The sequence below is a fragment of the Thamnophis sirtalis genome, unplaced genomic scaffold (genome assembly GCF_051295495.1).
Source record: "Thamnophis sirtalis isolate CommonGarterSnake01/CBP01778 unplaced genomic scaffold, rThaSir2_p1.2 scaffold_10, whole genome shotgun sequence".
Lineage (NCBI taxonomy): Eukaryota > Metazoa > Chordata > Lepidosauria > Squamata > Natricidae > Thamnophis > Thamnophis sirtalis.
In genome coordinates this window covers 2878219-2891571 of record NW_028261390.1, presented here as the reverse complement: position 1 = coordinate 2891571, position 13353 = coordinate 2878219, and the positions used below count along the sequence as shown (strand labels likewise).

At 45.1% G+C, this 13353-nt stretch overlaps 1 protein-coding gene across 1 annotated transcript in view; it reads right to left on the bottom strand.

Annotated features, from left to right (window-relative positions):
• SLC4A11 (solute carrier family 4 member 11) overlaps positions 1–13353 on the bottom strand; it is a gene marked incomplete at its 5' end in the record, with an annotated part of 40682 nt that overhangs the window by 20434 nt on the left and 6895 nt on the right. The window contains 4 exon segments of the mRNA XM_087723925.1: positions 6304–6377; positions 7375–7507; positions 9224–9337; positions 11285–11410. Coding sequence (XP_087580051.1) covers positions 6304–6377; positions 7375–7507; positions 9224–9337; positions 11285–11410 — 447 coding nt within the window.

The window sequence follows — 13353 nt, the reverse complement described above, 5'->3', positions numbered from 1 at the left end:
GCAATAGCACTTAGACTTATATACTGCTTTACAGCCCTCTCTAAGCGGTTTACAGAGTCAGCATATTGCCCCCAACAACAATCTGGGTCCTCATTTTACCCACCTCGGAAGGATGGAAGGCTGAGTTAACCTTGAGCCGGTGAGATTTGAACAGCCAAACTGCAGAACTGCAGTCAGCTGAGGTAGCCTGCAGTGCTGCATTTAACCACTGCGCCACCTCGGCTCGGTTTGAATGTATGATGTACAAGGTCAAATAATGAACATAAGCATACCCGATAGTTGATAGGTAGAATTATGCATAATTGAAAATAGTGGCATACAAATATAAATGGTTGGTAATTTTTTTTTCATATTGGGATTTGCGATTATATAAAGGTATACTGTTATCAAATAGGCAATCAAGAAAGTAAGGGAATTAGGTTTATTGGGGGGAAAAAACAATAATACTAATTGTAATTGAACATATACTGTACAATGAAAGTGAGATATTTAGTTATACTAGATGAAAAATCTGTGATGGTAAATGTTATTCGAGAACATGGATGTAACAACACTTGTAACCAAACGACATGCTGTATGTGATGATGGGGGGGGGGGTTGTGTGTTTTTTGTTTTTCTTTTGTTGTGTGTATGTGTTGTTTGTTTAATAAAAAATAAAAATTTATATTAAAAAAAAAAGAACTAAGGAGAAACTTCCTGACAGTGAGGACAATTAACCAGTGGAACAGCCTGCCACCAGAAGTTGAAGGTCATCCATCACTGGAGGTTTTCAGAAAGACGTCGGACAACCATTTGTCTGCAATTGTATAGGATCTCCTGCCTCAGCAGGGGGTTGGATTAGATGACCTCCAAAGTCCCTTCCAACCCTGTTATTCTGGTTACATGTGTCAATTAATCAGGGGAACGGCCTGCCTCCAGAAGTTGTGGGTGCTCCTCCAACAAGAAGAGATTGGAAATCCATTTGTCCACAATAAGGGTCTTCTCCCTGAGCAGTGGGGGCTGGACTAGATGACCTCCAAGGCCCCTCCCAACTTTGTTATCCCATATACAGTACATATACCTTTATCTTTCTCAATTGCAAGTGCCAATGGCTGCCGGCATTCCCTTCCCGAAGATTTAAAGGTAAAGGTTCCCATTTGCATATATGTGCTAGTCGTTCCCGACTCTAGGGGGCGGTGCTCCTCTCCGTTTCAAAGCCGAAGAGCCAGCGCTGTCCAAAGACGTCTCCGGGGTCATGTGGCCGGCATGACTCAACGCCGAAGGGCGCACGGAACGCTGTTCCCTTCCCACCAAAGGTGGTCCCTATTTCTCTACTCGCACATTTTACGTGCTTTCGAACTGCTAGGTTGGCAGAAGCCGGGACAAGTCACGGGAGCTCCCTCCGCTACGCGGCGCTAGGGATTCGAACTGCCCGCCTTTCTGATCGACAAGCTCAGCGTCCTAGCCACTGAGCGTCCCTGTCGCCAAAGATTTAGGAGGTCGGCCATTTGCAGAAACTTTCATCCTGGCAGCTGAACGGAGGGACTCGCGAATGTGTCGGCAGCTGCAACAGCCTCACAAAACTTACACACCTGTTTGTGTGTGTGTGTGTGTGTGTGTGTGTCTGTTTGTCAGTAGGGCAATGCAGTTATTTAAGGTCCCTGTGATCTCACTAGCAATGACTTGTTTTGCTTCGAAGCTCAGCCGTTGCGTTTCCTGCCAGAGAGCAAAAGCCAAGATCAAACGGGGCTACGGGTCAAACAGGTAAGCGAGTTGCATCACCGGCTTTGAAAAACAGAATTGGAGGCCGCCAAAAAGGGTGGGCAAGCAGCCTTGCAGACCCCCCCCTTGCCCTCCCCCCTCTTGCAATGTGATACAAAACACCCCCTTCCCCCCCCCATCCCTTTCCTGCCCGGTGTTGCATGAAAGCGTCATGTGTGAAAAGGAATATTCCGCTAATCTTCCTTTCAGAGAGAAAAACCGGACGGGGCTGGACGGTAGCATCCGAGCTACGGGGAGGGGAGTTGTTCGGAGAGCGGAACAAAGGATTTAAATTGTTTTCTGGGATTGTTGGGGAGGGGGGGAAATGAGAGAGAGAGGGGGGTGGTGGTTGGGGAGGGGGAGTAAAAAGCAAAAAAAGAAAAAAGGGGAAATGACTATTTACGTCGCTCGCCTTTGATGGAGGAAATTACGAGAGTCCTGGTTCGGGTCTCTTTCATCCTGAAAAGCTGACAGCTGAAAACCTCACACCTGCAAATTGTGTCTTCTCCCCCCACCCCCCCAATGTCAAAAATGAGGGGCAGCCTGTCTGATTTTGCAAGAAAGAAGGCTGGCCGAGGGATGGGATTGCTGGGGGTGGGGGGGGGATGTTCCCCAGGAATGTCTCTAAAGTGGGGTGGGGAAGCAGACCCCAGGACTGGGTAGAAACAAGGGACGGGAAGCTATGGGGTAACACATAGGGGTGTGGGCGAAAGGGAGGACTTGGGAGGCTCCCCCACAAGAAGAACCCCATTTTAAAGAAAGGGGGGGGGAAATTGGGGAGAGACTGAAGAAACGAAATTTAATGGTGAAAAGAGTAAGGTTCTACATTTAGGCAAGAAAAACGAAATGCACAGGTACAGCATAGGTGGCACCTTGCTCAATAGTAGCAACTGTGAAGGGGATCCAGAAGATGAGCTTAAGATACAGAAGGATCTTGACAGATGTGAACATGGGGCACTATCTAACAAAATGAAATTCAATGGTGAAAAGAGTAAAGTTCTACATTTAGGCAAGAAAAACGAAATGCACAGGTACAGTATAGGTGGTACCTTGCTCAATAGTAGCAACTGTGAAGGGGATCTTGGAGTCCTAGTGGAGAACCGTTTAAGTAGGAGCCAGCCGTGTGCAGCAGCTGCCAAAAAAGCCAACACAGTTCTAGGCTGCATCAACAGAGGGAGAGAATCAAGATCACGTGAAGGGCGTTAATACCACTTTATAAGGCCTTGGTGAGGCCACACTTGGAATCCGGCATTCAGTTTTGGTCTCCACGATGTAGAAAAGATGTGGAGACTCTAGAAAGAGTGCAGAGAAGAGCAACAAAGAGGATTAGGGGACTGGAGACTAAAACATATGAAGACCGGTTGCAGGAACTGGGTAGGTCTAGTTGAATGAAAAGAAGGACTAGGGGAGACATGATAGCATCTTCCATCAGGGGTTGCCCCAAAGAAGAGGGAGTCAAACTATTCTCCAAAGCACCTGAGGGCAGAACAAGAAGCAATGGGTGGAAACTAATCAAGGAGAGAAGCAACTTAAAACTGAGGAGAAATTTCCTTAGAACAATTAACCAGTGGAACAGAATTTGCCTCCAGAAGTTGTGAATGCCCCAACACTGGAAGCCTTTAAGAGATGTTGGATAGCCGTTTCTCTGAAACGGTATAGAGTTTCCTGCCTAGACAGTGGGTTGGACTAGAAGACCTTCAAGGTCCCTTCCAACTCTGCTATTGTATTGTATAGATATTGGAACAACGAAATTAAAAAGGAGAAAAAAGATCGGAAAGGGAAAATGCAGGAATTTTAAGGTCAAGAAAAAGGAAAAAAAAACTAGGCAAATGGGTGGAGAGAAGAGAATATGAGAGGAATTAAGTTCCTGAGAGACTAAGAGAAAATGATTGAAAGAAAGAGAGAAAAGGATTTGCTAGTAGAATAGAATAAAACTTAGTAAATATAGCCAGCAGTATATATATTAACAAAATGTGTGCGATATAGATTAAAATGATTACTTGCGGATAACTAATTAAATGAAATGTTTACTCTATAACTAAACTAAACTTGAGGATGTGCATTATTAATAGTAAAACAGAATAACAGATGGAAATGGTATATTACATTGGATTAACTTCGAGAAACAAACGGACATTGTTTATATATTAAGGTGGAAAAAAATTATGTATTTGCCAAAAATTGGAAAAACGAGAAAGTACCATCTCAGGAGGAAACTATCCGGAAAATAATGGAATGTGCTGAAATGAGTAAGTTTACATTTGAAATTAAAGAACAAGAGGATGAGCAATATTATAAAGTGTGGGACTTGTTTTACCAATGGTTAGATAAAAAAAACCTGGGAATGAAACTGTTTACTTATGTTGTAATAACTTTTTATTTTTTGTCTTTTTTATTCTTTCTGTTATGATATAGAGTACTATTTATATGATATATAAAGGACAGTAATGTTTTTTTTTAATGTATAAGAGAGGGATGATTTGAATACTTTGGTATAATTGTATGTAGCGATCATTTCACATTAGAAAGATCTTTGTATATTAAACAAATTAATGATGATGTAAGGAATAACTGATATATACATGAATTGAAATACTTAACTACTATATGGACGAATAATTAATAATGGGAAACCATTCTTGGAAGTCTGGACGATTGGAGACATTATGGTCAATAATTGAAAATATAAATGCATTATTATAAACCAATGGGAATTCTTTGTCCCAATCTTCGGTTTTCCTCTTTAGAGATAGGTGATACTGTAATAGTTGAAAGACTTATTGTTATTTGATAGATAGTTATGAATTTAAGGAAATAAGGACTGTTACAAATGAAATAATATTAATGGTAATCTGAATGTATAATGCTCAATGACGGCGAAACATTTAGCTATGTTTAATGTAAACCAGTGATGTTAATCCTAAATTTAAGAATTGATGCACAAAAACTTGTAACCAAACGACGTGCTTGATGAAATGGAGGAAAGTTGTTCTTTTTTTCCTCTCTTGCTTTGTTTTGTTTAAAAAAAATAAAAATATATTTAAAAAATAAATAAATCAAGCGGGAGAATACGGAATAAAAAATAAGACGACTGAAATGTAAAATGGAAATATGATGTAAAATGTAATATGGATAATAGAAGATGTAAAGGGGGGGGGGGGGACCAGGACAACACTTTGTTCATAAAAGAAGTTAAAACATGTAACAACAAAATAAATTAAAAAACTTTGTTTGGGGGGGGGGAGGAAACAATTCCCCCCCCCTTTTTATGACCCTGGGTGAAGCACCCTGTTTAACGTCTACGGAGATTCCCCGTCACCCAAACTGTGGTTGTCTCAAAGGTGCTTTTTCAAACTTTAGGTGTTTTTTTTTTCCTTGAAGAGGTTTCACTTCTCAACCGAGAAGCTTCCTCGGTTCTGGGTGAATGGTGGAAAAGGGAAGAAGGATTTGTCTTCCTTGCAGTCCTCTGGTTGTTAGCGCTCTCTCTGAGAGCCGCTGAAGGTTTTATCTGACCCTCGGAGGCTCATTTAGGGCACAGATAAAAAAAACCCGAAGCGGCCTCAAAAGCGGAGCACGTGATCCCAGGACATCGCAACCGTCATAAGCGTTGCGTCCAGGGCCAAGCATCTGAATGTAGATCACGTGACCATGGAGATGCTGCAATGGTCGTAAAAAATGGCCATAAGTGTTCTGACCTAGGGCTTTACAAAAGCAGGCTCCTTGTCCCGAAAAACAACAACAACCCACCCCTTTTTATTTAGATAATGGGAACTCCTAGCATTCACATAAAGGAAAGTCCCGGCAATAAAACTTTCAAAGGTGAATTGCAACTACAGACCTTCTCAGTCCTTGGAGAGTTTCCAGGCCGAGAGCTTCCAGGCACAAAGCTGTACAAGGAAATATGGCAAGGAGCCTCGGAGAGTCACGAACCAATGAAGCGAACTGATTGGCTCCTGCAAACTCCACTCCCCTTCCGCTCCTCTTTTATGGCCTCTGGGAGGGGCCATTCACCATCCACCTGTGACCTTACTCCCAAGTCGACCCCTGTTCTTTAGCTGTTCCCTTCGTCTGGCCACTCTGCGCATGCTAGGAACAGGCTCCAGCTGTTCTTCTGCCTCAGTGATGTCCGACTCCGAAGGCAGCTGATAACTGTCAGATGGCCCTGGCCCCCTCTCTGCCTCCGACACAGAGCCCTCATCCGAGCCTTCCCCAGACTCCAGGACTGGCCCAGGTTCCTCCCCAACCCTCCTCACTGCCCGAATCTACTGCCAACTCCACTGGTTGGCCACAACAATAAGTCACTTTTTTTCAGTGCTGTTGTAACTTGAAACAGTCACTAAATGAACTGTTGTAAGTCGAGGATTACCTGTAAATGCATCTTTGTAGGGGGGGGGGGCGTGTTTAAGCCTAACCTGAAAGCACAATTTGCTGTTTCACGGTTGAAATAGTCTCGTATTTGAGCATGGGCCAACTTTGCTTTCTGCAGAACGGCCTAGTCTGTCATTAAGAAGAATGAATGTAGCAGCCAGGTGAGATTCCCCCCCCCCCCCCCGTCAGATTTACCTTTTGTGATTCCTTTCAGGGCATCGAGCACGAATGTGATGGAAATAAAAAGTGCAATGATTTCTTCTGTGGACCTACAAAAACACACACACACACACACAACAGGAGAAGACCATCAACCGAAAGGCCAGCAATGACACCGAGTCTCTCTAGGAGTATCTTTTGATAGAGAATGAATAGAATAGAATAGAAAATGGAATAGAAAATAGAATAGAAAATGGAATGGAATGGAATTGAATAGAAAATATGGAACAGAACAGAACAAAATAGAAAGTAGAAAAGAGGAGGGGAGGGGAGGAAAGAGAAGGAGAGACAGTAAGAAAGAGGGAAGGGAAGGGAGGGAAAAGAAAGGAAGAAAAGAGAAGGAAAAAGAAAGGAAGGGATAACTGAAGGGAAGGGAGGGAGAAGGGAAGAGAAGAAAGAGAGACAAGGGAGGAGGAAGAGGAGAAGAAGAGAAGAGGATGAAACAGAGGAGGAGGAGGAAGAGGAGGAGAAGAGAAGACGAAGAAGCAGAGGAGGAGGAGGAGAAGAAGATAGGAAGAAAAGAACAGGAGGAGAAGAGGAGAAGGAGGAAGGAAGGAAGAAGAAGAACAGGAAGAGGGGAAGAAGAGAAGATGAAACAGAGGAGGAGGAGGAAGAAGAGGAGGAGAAGAGAAGATGAAGAAGTAGAGGAGGAGGAGGAAGGAGGAGGAGAAGAAGAGAGGAAGAAGAAAACAGGAGAAGAAGAGGAGGAGGAGGAAGGATGGAAGAAAGAAGAAGAACAGGAAGAGGGAGGAGGAAGAAGAGAAGAGAAGAGAAGAAGATGAAACAGAGGAGGAGGAGGAAAAAGAGGAGGAGAAGAGAAAAAGAGAAGAAGAAGTAGAGGAGGAGGAGAAAGGAGGAGGAGAAGAAGAGAGGAAGAAGAAAAGAACAGGAGAAGAAGGAGAAGAAGAAGAGGAGGAGGAGGAGGAGGAGGAGGAGGAGGAGGAAGGAAGGAAGGAAGGAAGGAAGGAAGGAAGGAAGGAAGGAAGGAAGGAAGGAAGGAAGGAAGGAAGGAAGGAAGGAAGGAAGGAAGGAGAAAAAATGTATTACCTTTTAAAGAGCTTCATTACAAGGCTGAAGTTGAAGAGAGAGTAGAGCACGAGGAAAAAACTATTCCAGAGTCCAACCCACGCATAAAACGCTCGGAAGTCCAAGTTGTAGTCGGAACAGATTCCTTTGATCACTGGAAGCAAGAAAGCCAGAGAGCCAGTTTGATCGACCAATGAAAGTATTAAACTGGGAACTAGGAGACCGTGAGTTCTAGTCCGGCTTTAGCCATGAACCTTCCCTGAGTGCCTTTGGGCCAATCACCAGGAGATGGAGAAATTCTAGTTCCACCTTAAGCATGAAAAGCCAGCTGGACGATTTGGGGCCAATCCCCAGGAGATGGTGAGTTCTAGTTCCGACTTACACCTGAAAGCCCGCGGGGTGACTTTAGACCAATCACCAGGAAATGAATGAGTTCGAGTCCTGCCTTAGGCATGAAAACCGGCTGGGTGACTTTGGGCCAATCACTAGGAGAAGGTGAGTTCGAGTCCTGCCTTAGGCATGAAAGCCGCCTCAGTGATTCCGGGTCAATCATCAGGATACGACGAGTTCGAGTCCTGCCTTAGGCATCAAAGCTATCTGGGTGGCTTTGGGCTAATGAATAGTAAATAAGCATATCAGCAGTTGGCTGATGGTAGACTTGAAAATGTAGGAACTCTAAGAAAATATTGGGAGGCAACTGATGGCCACCCAGCGATGGGCCAGAGGTTTGAGCGTGGCCTTGCAACCATGCCGGGACTATGGGACTGGACCTTTAAGGAGATTAACTGGAGAGGCAACGAAATCGAATTATGCAAGATTCGTATTTCGCGTATGCCAAAACTGTACTTAACAAGAAGCTTCTCAGTGTTGTAGCTGCAGACTCGGACGATGAGGAGGTTGGGGAGGAACCTGGGAGTCTGGGGAAGGCTCAGATGGATCCTCTGCGTCGGACGCAGAGTTAGAGAGCCAGGGCCGTCCGATATTTCCCAGCCCCCACAGAGGCAGCTGCCTTTGGAGGCTGAGATGAGGGAGGAGGAAGACCAGCTGGGGCCTGATCCGGATGCGCCTATGCGCAGAGCTGTTTGGAGAGGAGAACAACGTAGGACAAGGATTCGACTCGGGAAGCAAGGCACGCATGGACGCTGAATGGCCCCACCCTGGCTGGGGAATAAATAGAAGGAAAGGGGAGTTTTGGTCATAGGAGACAACAGTTCGTATTTCTGAAGGTTTTTGCTCATTGTGTTTCGTGCCACGCAGACTGCTCGACAGAACTTAATTTGCAGCTGGAACTGATAAAGTCTGTTACTGTAGTTAACCCTTTGAAGGACTCCTGCCTGGACATTTTGGTGTGTGAATGCCCTTAATTCACAGGAGATAAATAAAGAGGGTTTTTTTCGTGGCAAGGAGTCTGTTTCTTCTTTCTGCTAAGGCTGGGTCAGAGCAGCTGGGTACTCTTCTTGTTTGAGCAGGGGGTTGGACTAGAAGACCTCCAGGCTCCCTCCCAACTCTCTTACACTGTTCCCTTCTTCTCCCAGGCGTGCCAATTTCCCACGTGTGCTTGCAGTAAGTCGGGGGCATTCAAACGTCTGACTTTCCGCAATCTGAAACCGTCTCCCAGGTGAGGAAGGCGGGAATCTATTTGCACCCAGTGTTTTTTGCACCCAGATTGAAGGCGCGGAAAGGAAGGGGCCAGGTCTGAGCATGAAAGGAGTCTGAACATCAAAGGGAAATGTTCATCAAAGGGGCGAGAAGTGTGGGGGGGGTACGAGAAATGTGCAGCGGGCAGCATTTTGAGAGCATCGGCGATGCTCAAAAGAACAATCGCTTGCAGAAGGACAGAAAATTGAAAAAGGCAGCATGATGAACTCACCATTGATATAAAGTGCCAGAGGCGCTGTGGTTAAAAGCACCACGAGGGGCTGGCCGGCGAAGAGCGCATAAAGCAGTCCGCCAATGCACTGGCCCACGATCGACTTTTGCACATCTGGAAATCAAAAGACAACATTCAGAGGGGGGGAAATTCAGTGATCGGCTGGAATCAACCTGCTTTTAAAACACGGCATCGTCAGACAGGAAAAACCAGGCCTATCTTCTTCTTTTTTTAAATATATATATTTTTATTCTTTTTCTTTAAAAAAAACAACAACAACACATACAAAACAAAAGCAAGAAAAAAAAAACAACTTTCCTCCATTTCATCAAGCATGTGGTTTGGTTACAAGTTTTTGTGCATCAATTCTTAATCTTAGGATTAATATAACTGGTTTTGCATTAAACATAACTGGATATTTCGCTGTCAATTCTTAAGATTAAGAATAACATCCCTGTTCTAATCTCCGCTTTTTCTCCTTGGAGATAGGTGGTATTATAATACTTTAAAGACTTACTGTTATTCGATAGATAATTATGGATTCAAGGAAATAAGGATTGTTACAAATGAAAGAATATTAATGGTAATTTGAACACATAATGCTCAACGACAGCGAAACATTCAGTTATGTTTAATGCAAAACCAGGGATGTTATTCTTAAAACCAGGCCTATCTTTATCGCTAAAAAGCTACGCGCAGGAATCTTCCCAGCTTTAGGTAGCCCTCGACTTACGGCGGCGATTGACCCCAAAATTCCGTTTCTCAGCGAGACCGTTGTTAAGTGAGCTTTGCCCCATTCTGCGTCTATTCTTGCCGTGGTCGTTAAGTGAATCGCGGCACTTGTTAAGTCAGCAACGGGGTCCTTAAGTGAATCGGGCTTCCCTATTGATTCTGCTTGTCAGGAAGGTTGCAAAAGGGGATATCCCAGGATGCTACCACCGTCATAAGTACGAGTCGGTTACCAAGGGTCGTTTGACCATGGGGATGCTACAATGGTCGTAAGTGTGAAAAACGGTCCGTTTTATCGGTGCCAGGGAAGGAACCAGGGTAAAGTTTCAGCTATAATTCAAATGAGGCTCAGATATGACTGCAATAGGGTATTGCCAAACAGTCCTCCTAATCAATGACTGGTTTTCTTTTGAAACTTGGCTTGAGACTCATGAATCAACTAGGGCAACTTTCGGAAACCTGACAGCAATGGTTGTAAGTTCGTATCTGGAATGGAGAGCAACTGTGCTGTGAATCAAGGAATTCAAAGGGAGATGGACTTGAGTTGATTGTGGCTATGTAGGGATTCTAAGCTGCTCCCTCTTTTAACTCCGGCCGCAGCTTCTGCCAGTCCTTCTCCTCCTACAACAGGGGTGTCAAACTCGATTTCATTGAGGGCCACGTCAGGGTTGTGTTTCAGCTTGGGGGGCCAGCTCAACGTCACTTGTGTCGGGGGCGCAGGTGGTGGCTCAAACACTCTGCCAGCGAAAACGGGCTCCGTAGTTCCGTTGCGACGGCCTCCTGCAACCGTCTGCCAGTGAAAACGGAGGGCCAAGGGCATTTTCGTTGGCAGAGGCACTGTGGGCTGGTCCTTCGCTGTTTCCAGAGCGGGCCCTGTGGGCCACATCTAAGCACCCCGCGGGCCGGCTCCGGCCCTCAAGGCCTTGAGTTTGGCACACAAGCATCTCGGGAGGAATAATTTAGGAAGAATTCGCCATGCGTTGGTGCCCAGTGGGTCCAACAAACATGGCCGAACAGTCAGGGTTCGAAGTAACATACCCAGAGCAAACGATTTCCTCAAAGAATAGTGAAAAGTGAAGTGGAAAGTTTGTCCCCTTTCTCAAAACAATCAAGTCACATGGTCCAATCAGGATACAGTCCGGTTGCTAGGTGACTCCGCTCCCCTCCTTCACAGCACCTGCAGGAATGTCCTTGGTTCCCACGAGAAAGTATTTTGTTTTGGCTACAACGCACAGATATATACTTATACCTGCTATTTTCTACATGTTTGCCAACTGAATGAATAATAAAAAATAAAAAAATCCCCAGGTAACCAAGGCAAGACCGACTCACCTATGACGCCCTCGGTGTTTTCGTCGTTAAGGGAGCCGAAAGCGATGGTGGGCAGGAGGCAGGCGAAGTAGAGGAAGATCATGGTGGTGATGTATTTCCCGATGGCTTTGTTGTTGCCGATGATGCCTAAAACGAAGCCCAAATAGGGGATTTAAAAAGGTGGAGAATGCACCAAGTGTGGCCTAGAGGATTCTGGGAAATGTAGTCAACTAAGAATGGCGTACAGACCGTTCCCTCTCGTTATTTCTTTTCCTCCCTCCCTCTTTCCTTCCTTCTCTTTATTCTTTCATCTTCCGCTTGCTTCTTTAGTTTCCGTTTTGTTCTGTTCCTCCTTCCCTCTTTAGCCTTCCTTCCCTCCCTCTCCCATCTGTGCATCCATCCATCTGCCCTCCTTTTCCTTTCTTCTTTCCTTCCCTCCCTCTTTATTTGTGCCTTCTTCTCCCTCCCTTCCCTCTTTTCTTCTTCCCTTTATTCTTTCTTCCTCTTACTTCCCCTTTCATTCTTTCTCCCCCTCCTGCCTTCCTTTTATTCTTCCTTCCTTCTCTTCCTCTCCCTCTTCCATCTATGCATCCATCCATCCTCTCTCCTTCTTTACCTTCCTTCCATTATTTCTTCCTTCTTCTCCCTTCCCTTTCTTTCTTTTCCTTCCTCTTTCCTTCCTTCCTTCTCTTTATTCTTCCTTCCACTTGCTTCCTTAGTTCCCCTTTTGTTTTTCCTCCTTCCCTCCTCCTTCCTTTCCTCTTCCCTTTCCATCTTCCATCTATCCATCCATCCTCCCTCCTTATTCTTTCTTTTCCTTCCTCCCTCCCTTCCTTTTCTCTCTATACTCCTTCCTTCCTTCTTCCTCCCTCCCGTCCTTCCTTTCTTTTCCTTCCTCTTTTCCACCCTTCCTTTTCTTTATTCTTCCTTCCTTCTTTTCCCTCCCTCCTGCCCTTCCTTTCTTTTCCTTCCTTCCTTCCTCCCTTCCTTTTCTCTCTATTCTCTTTCCTTCCTTCTTCTCCCTCTCTCCCACTCTTCCTTTCTTTTCCTCCCTCCCTTCTTCCTTCCTTCTGCTTGCTTTCTAAGTTCCGCTTTTGTTTTTCCTCCCTCCCTCCTTCCCTCCATTTTCCATCTGTCCATCCATCCTCCCTCCTTCCTCTTTCTTTTCCTTCAGAGGTGGTATTCAGCAGGCTCTAACCAGTTCTGGAGAACCGGTAGCGGAAATTGTGAGTAGTTCAAAGAACCGGTAAATACCACCTCTGGCTGGCCACGCCCCCATCTATTCTCTGCCTCCCGAGTCCCAGCTGATCGGGAGGGAATGGGGAATTTGCAATAACCTTCCCCTGCCAAGCCTGCCAAGCCACACCCACTAAGCCACACCCACAGAACCAGTAGTAAAATTTTTTGAATCCCACCAGTTTTCCTTCCTTCTTTCCTCTTTTTCCTTCCTTCCTCCCTCTTTTTCCTTCCTTCCTTTCCTTCCTTTTTCCTTCCTTCCTCCTTCCCTCCCTCTTTTTCCTTCCTCCCTCCCTCCCTTTTTCCTTCCTCCCTCCCTTTTTCCTTCCTTCCTACTTTTTCCTTCCTTCTTTCCTCCGTTTCCTCCCTTTTTCCTTCCTTCCTTCCTACTTTTTCCTTCCTTCTTTCCTCCCTGTTTCCTTCCTTCCTTCTTTTTCCTTTCTTCTTTCCTTCCTCCCTTTTTCCTTCCTTCCTCCCTTTTTCCTTCCTTCTCCCTCTTTCCTTCCTTCCTCCTACTTTTTCCTTCCTTCTTTCCTCCCTCTCTGTTTCCTTCCTTCCTCCCTCTTTTTCCTTTCTTTCTTCTTTCTTTCCTTCCTTCCTCTTTTTCCTTCCTTCTTTCCTCCCTCCCTCCCTCCCGCCCTCCCTCCCATCTGTTGTTGATTTAAAACCTTCATCGCCCCCCAACTATAGTGACTGATATTTAACCAGAGAGGTAAGATTGATCATCTCAAGGATCAGCGTGAAGCTGAAACAGGATTCTCTATTCTTGACTGTAATCCTTCCTCATCCAGAGCTTTTATAGCACTGCACACAATGGGACTTTTTTTTTTTTAAAGAAACCAGCTTATATTTCA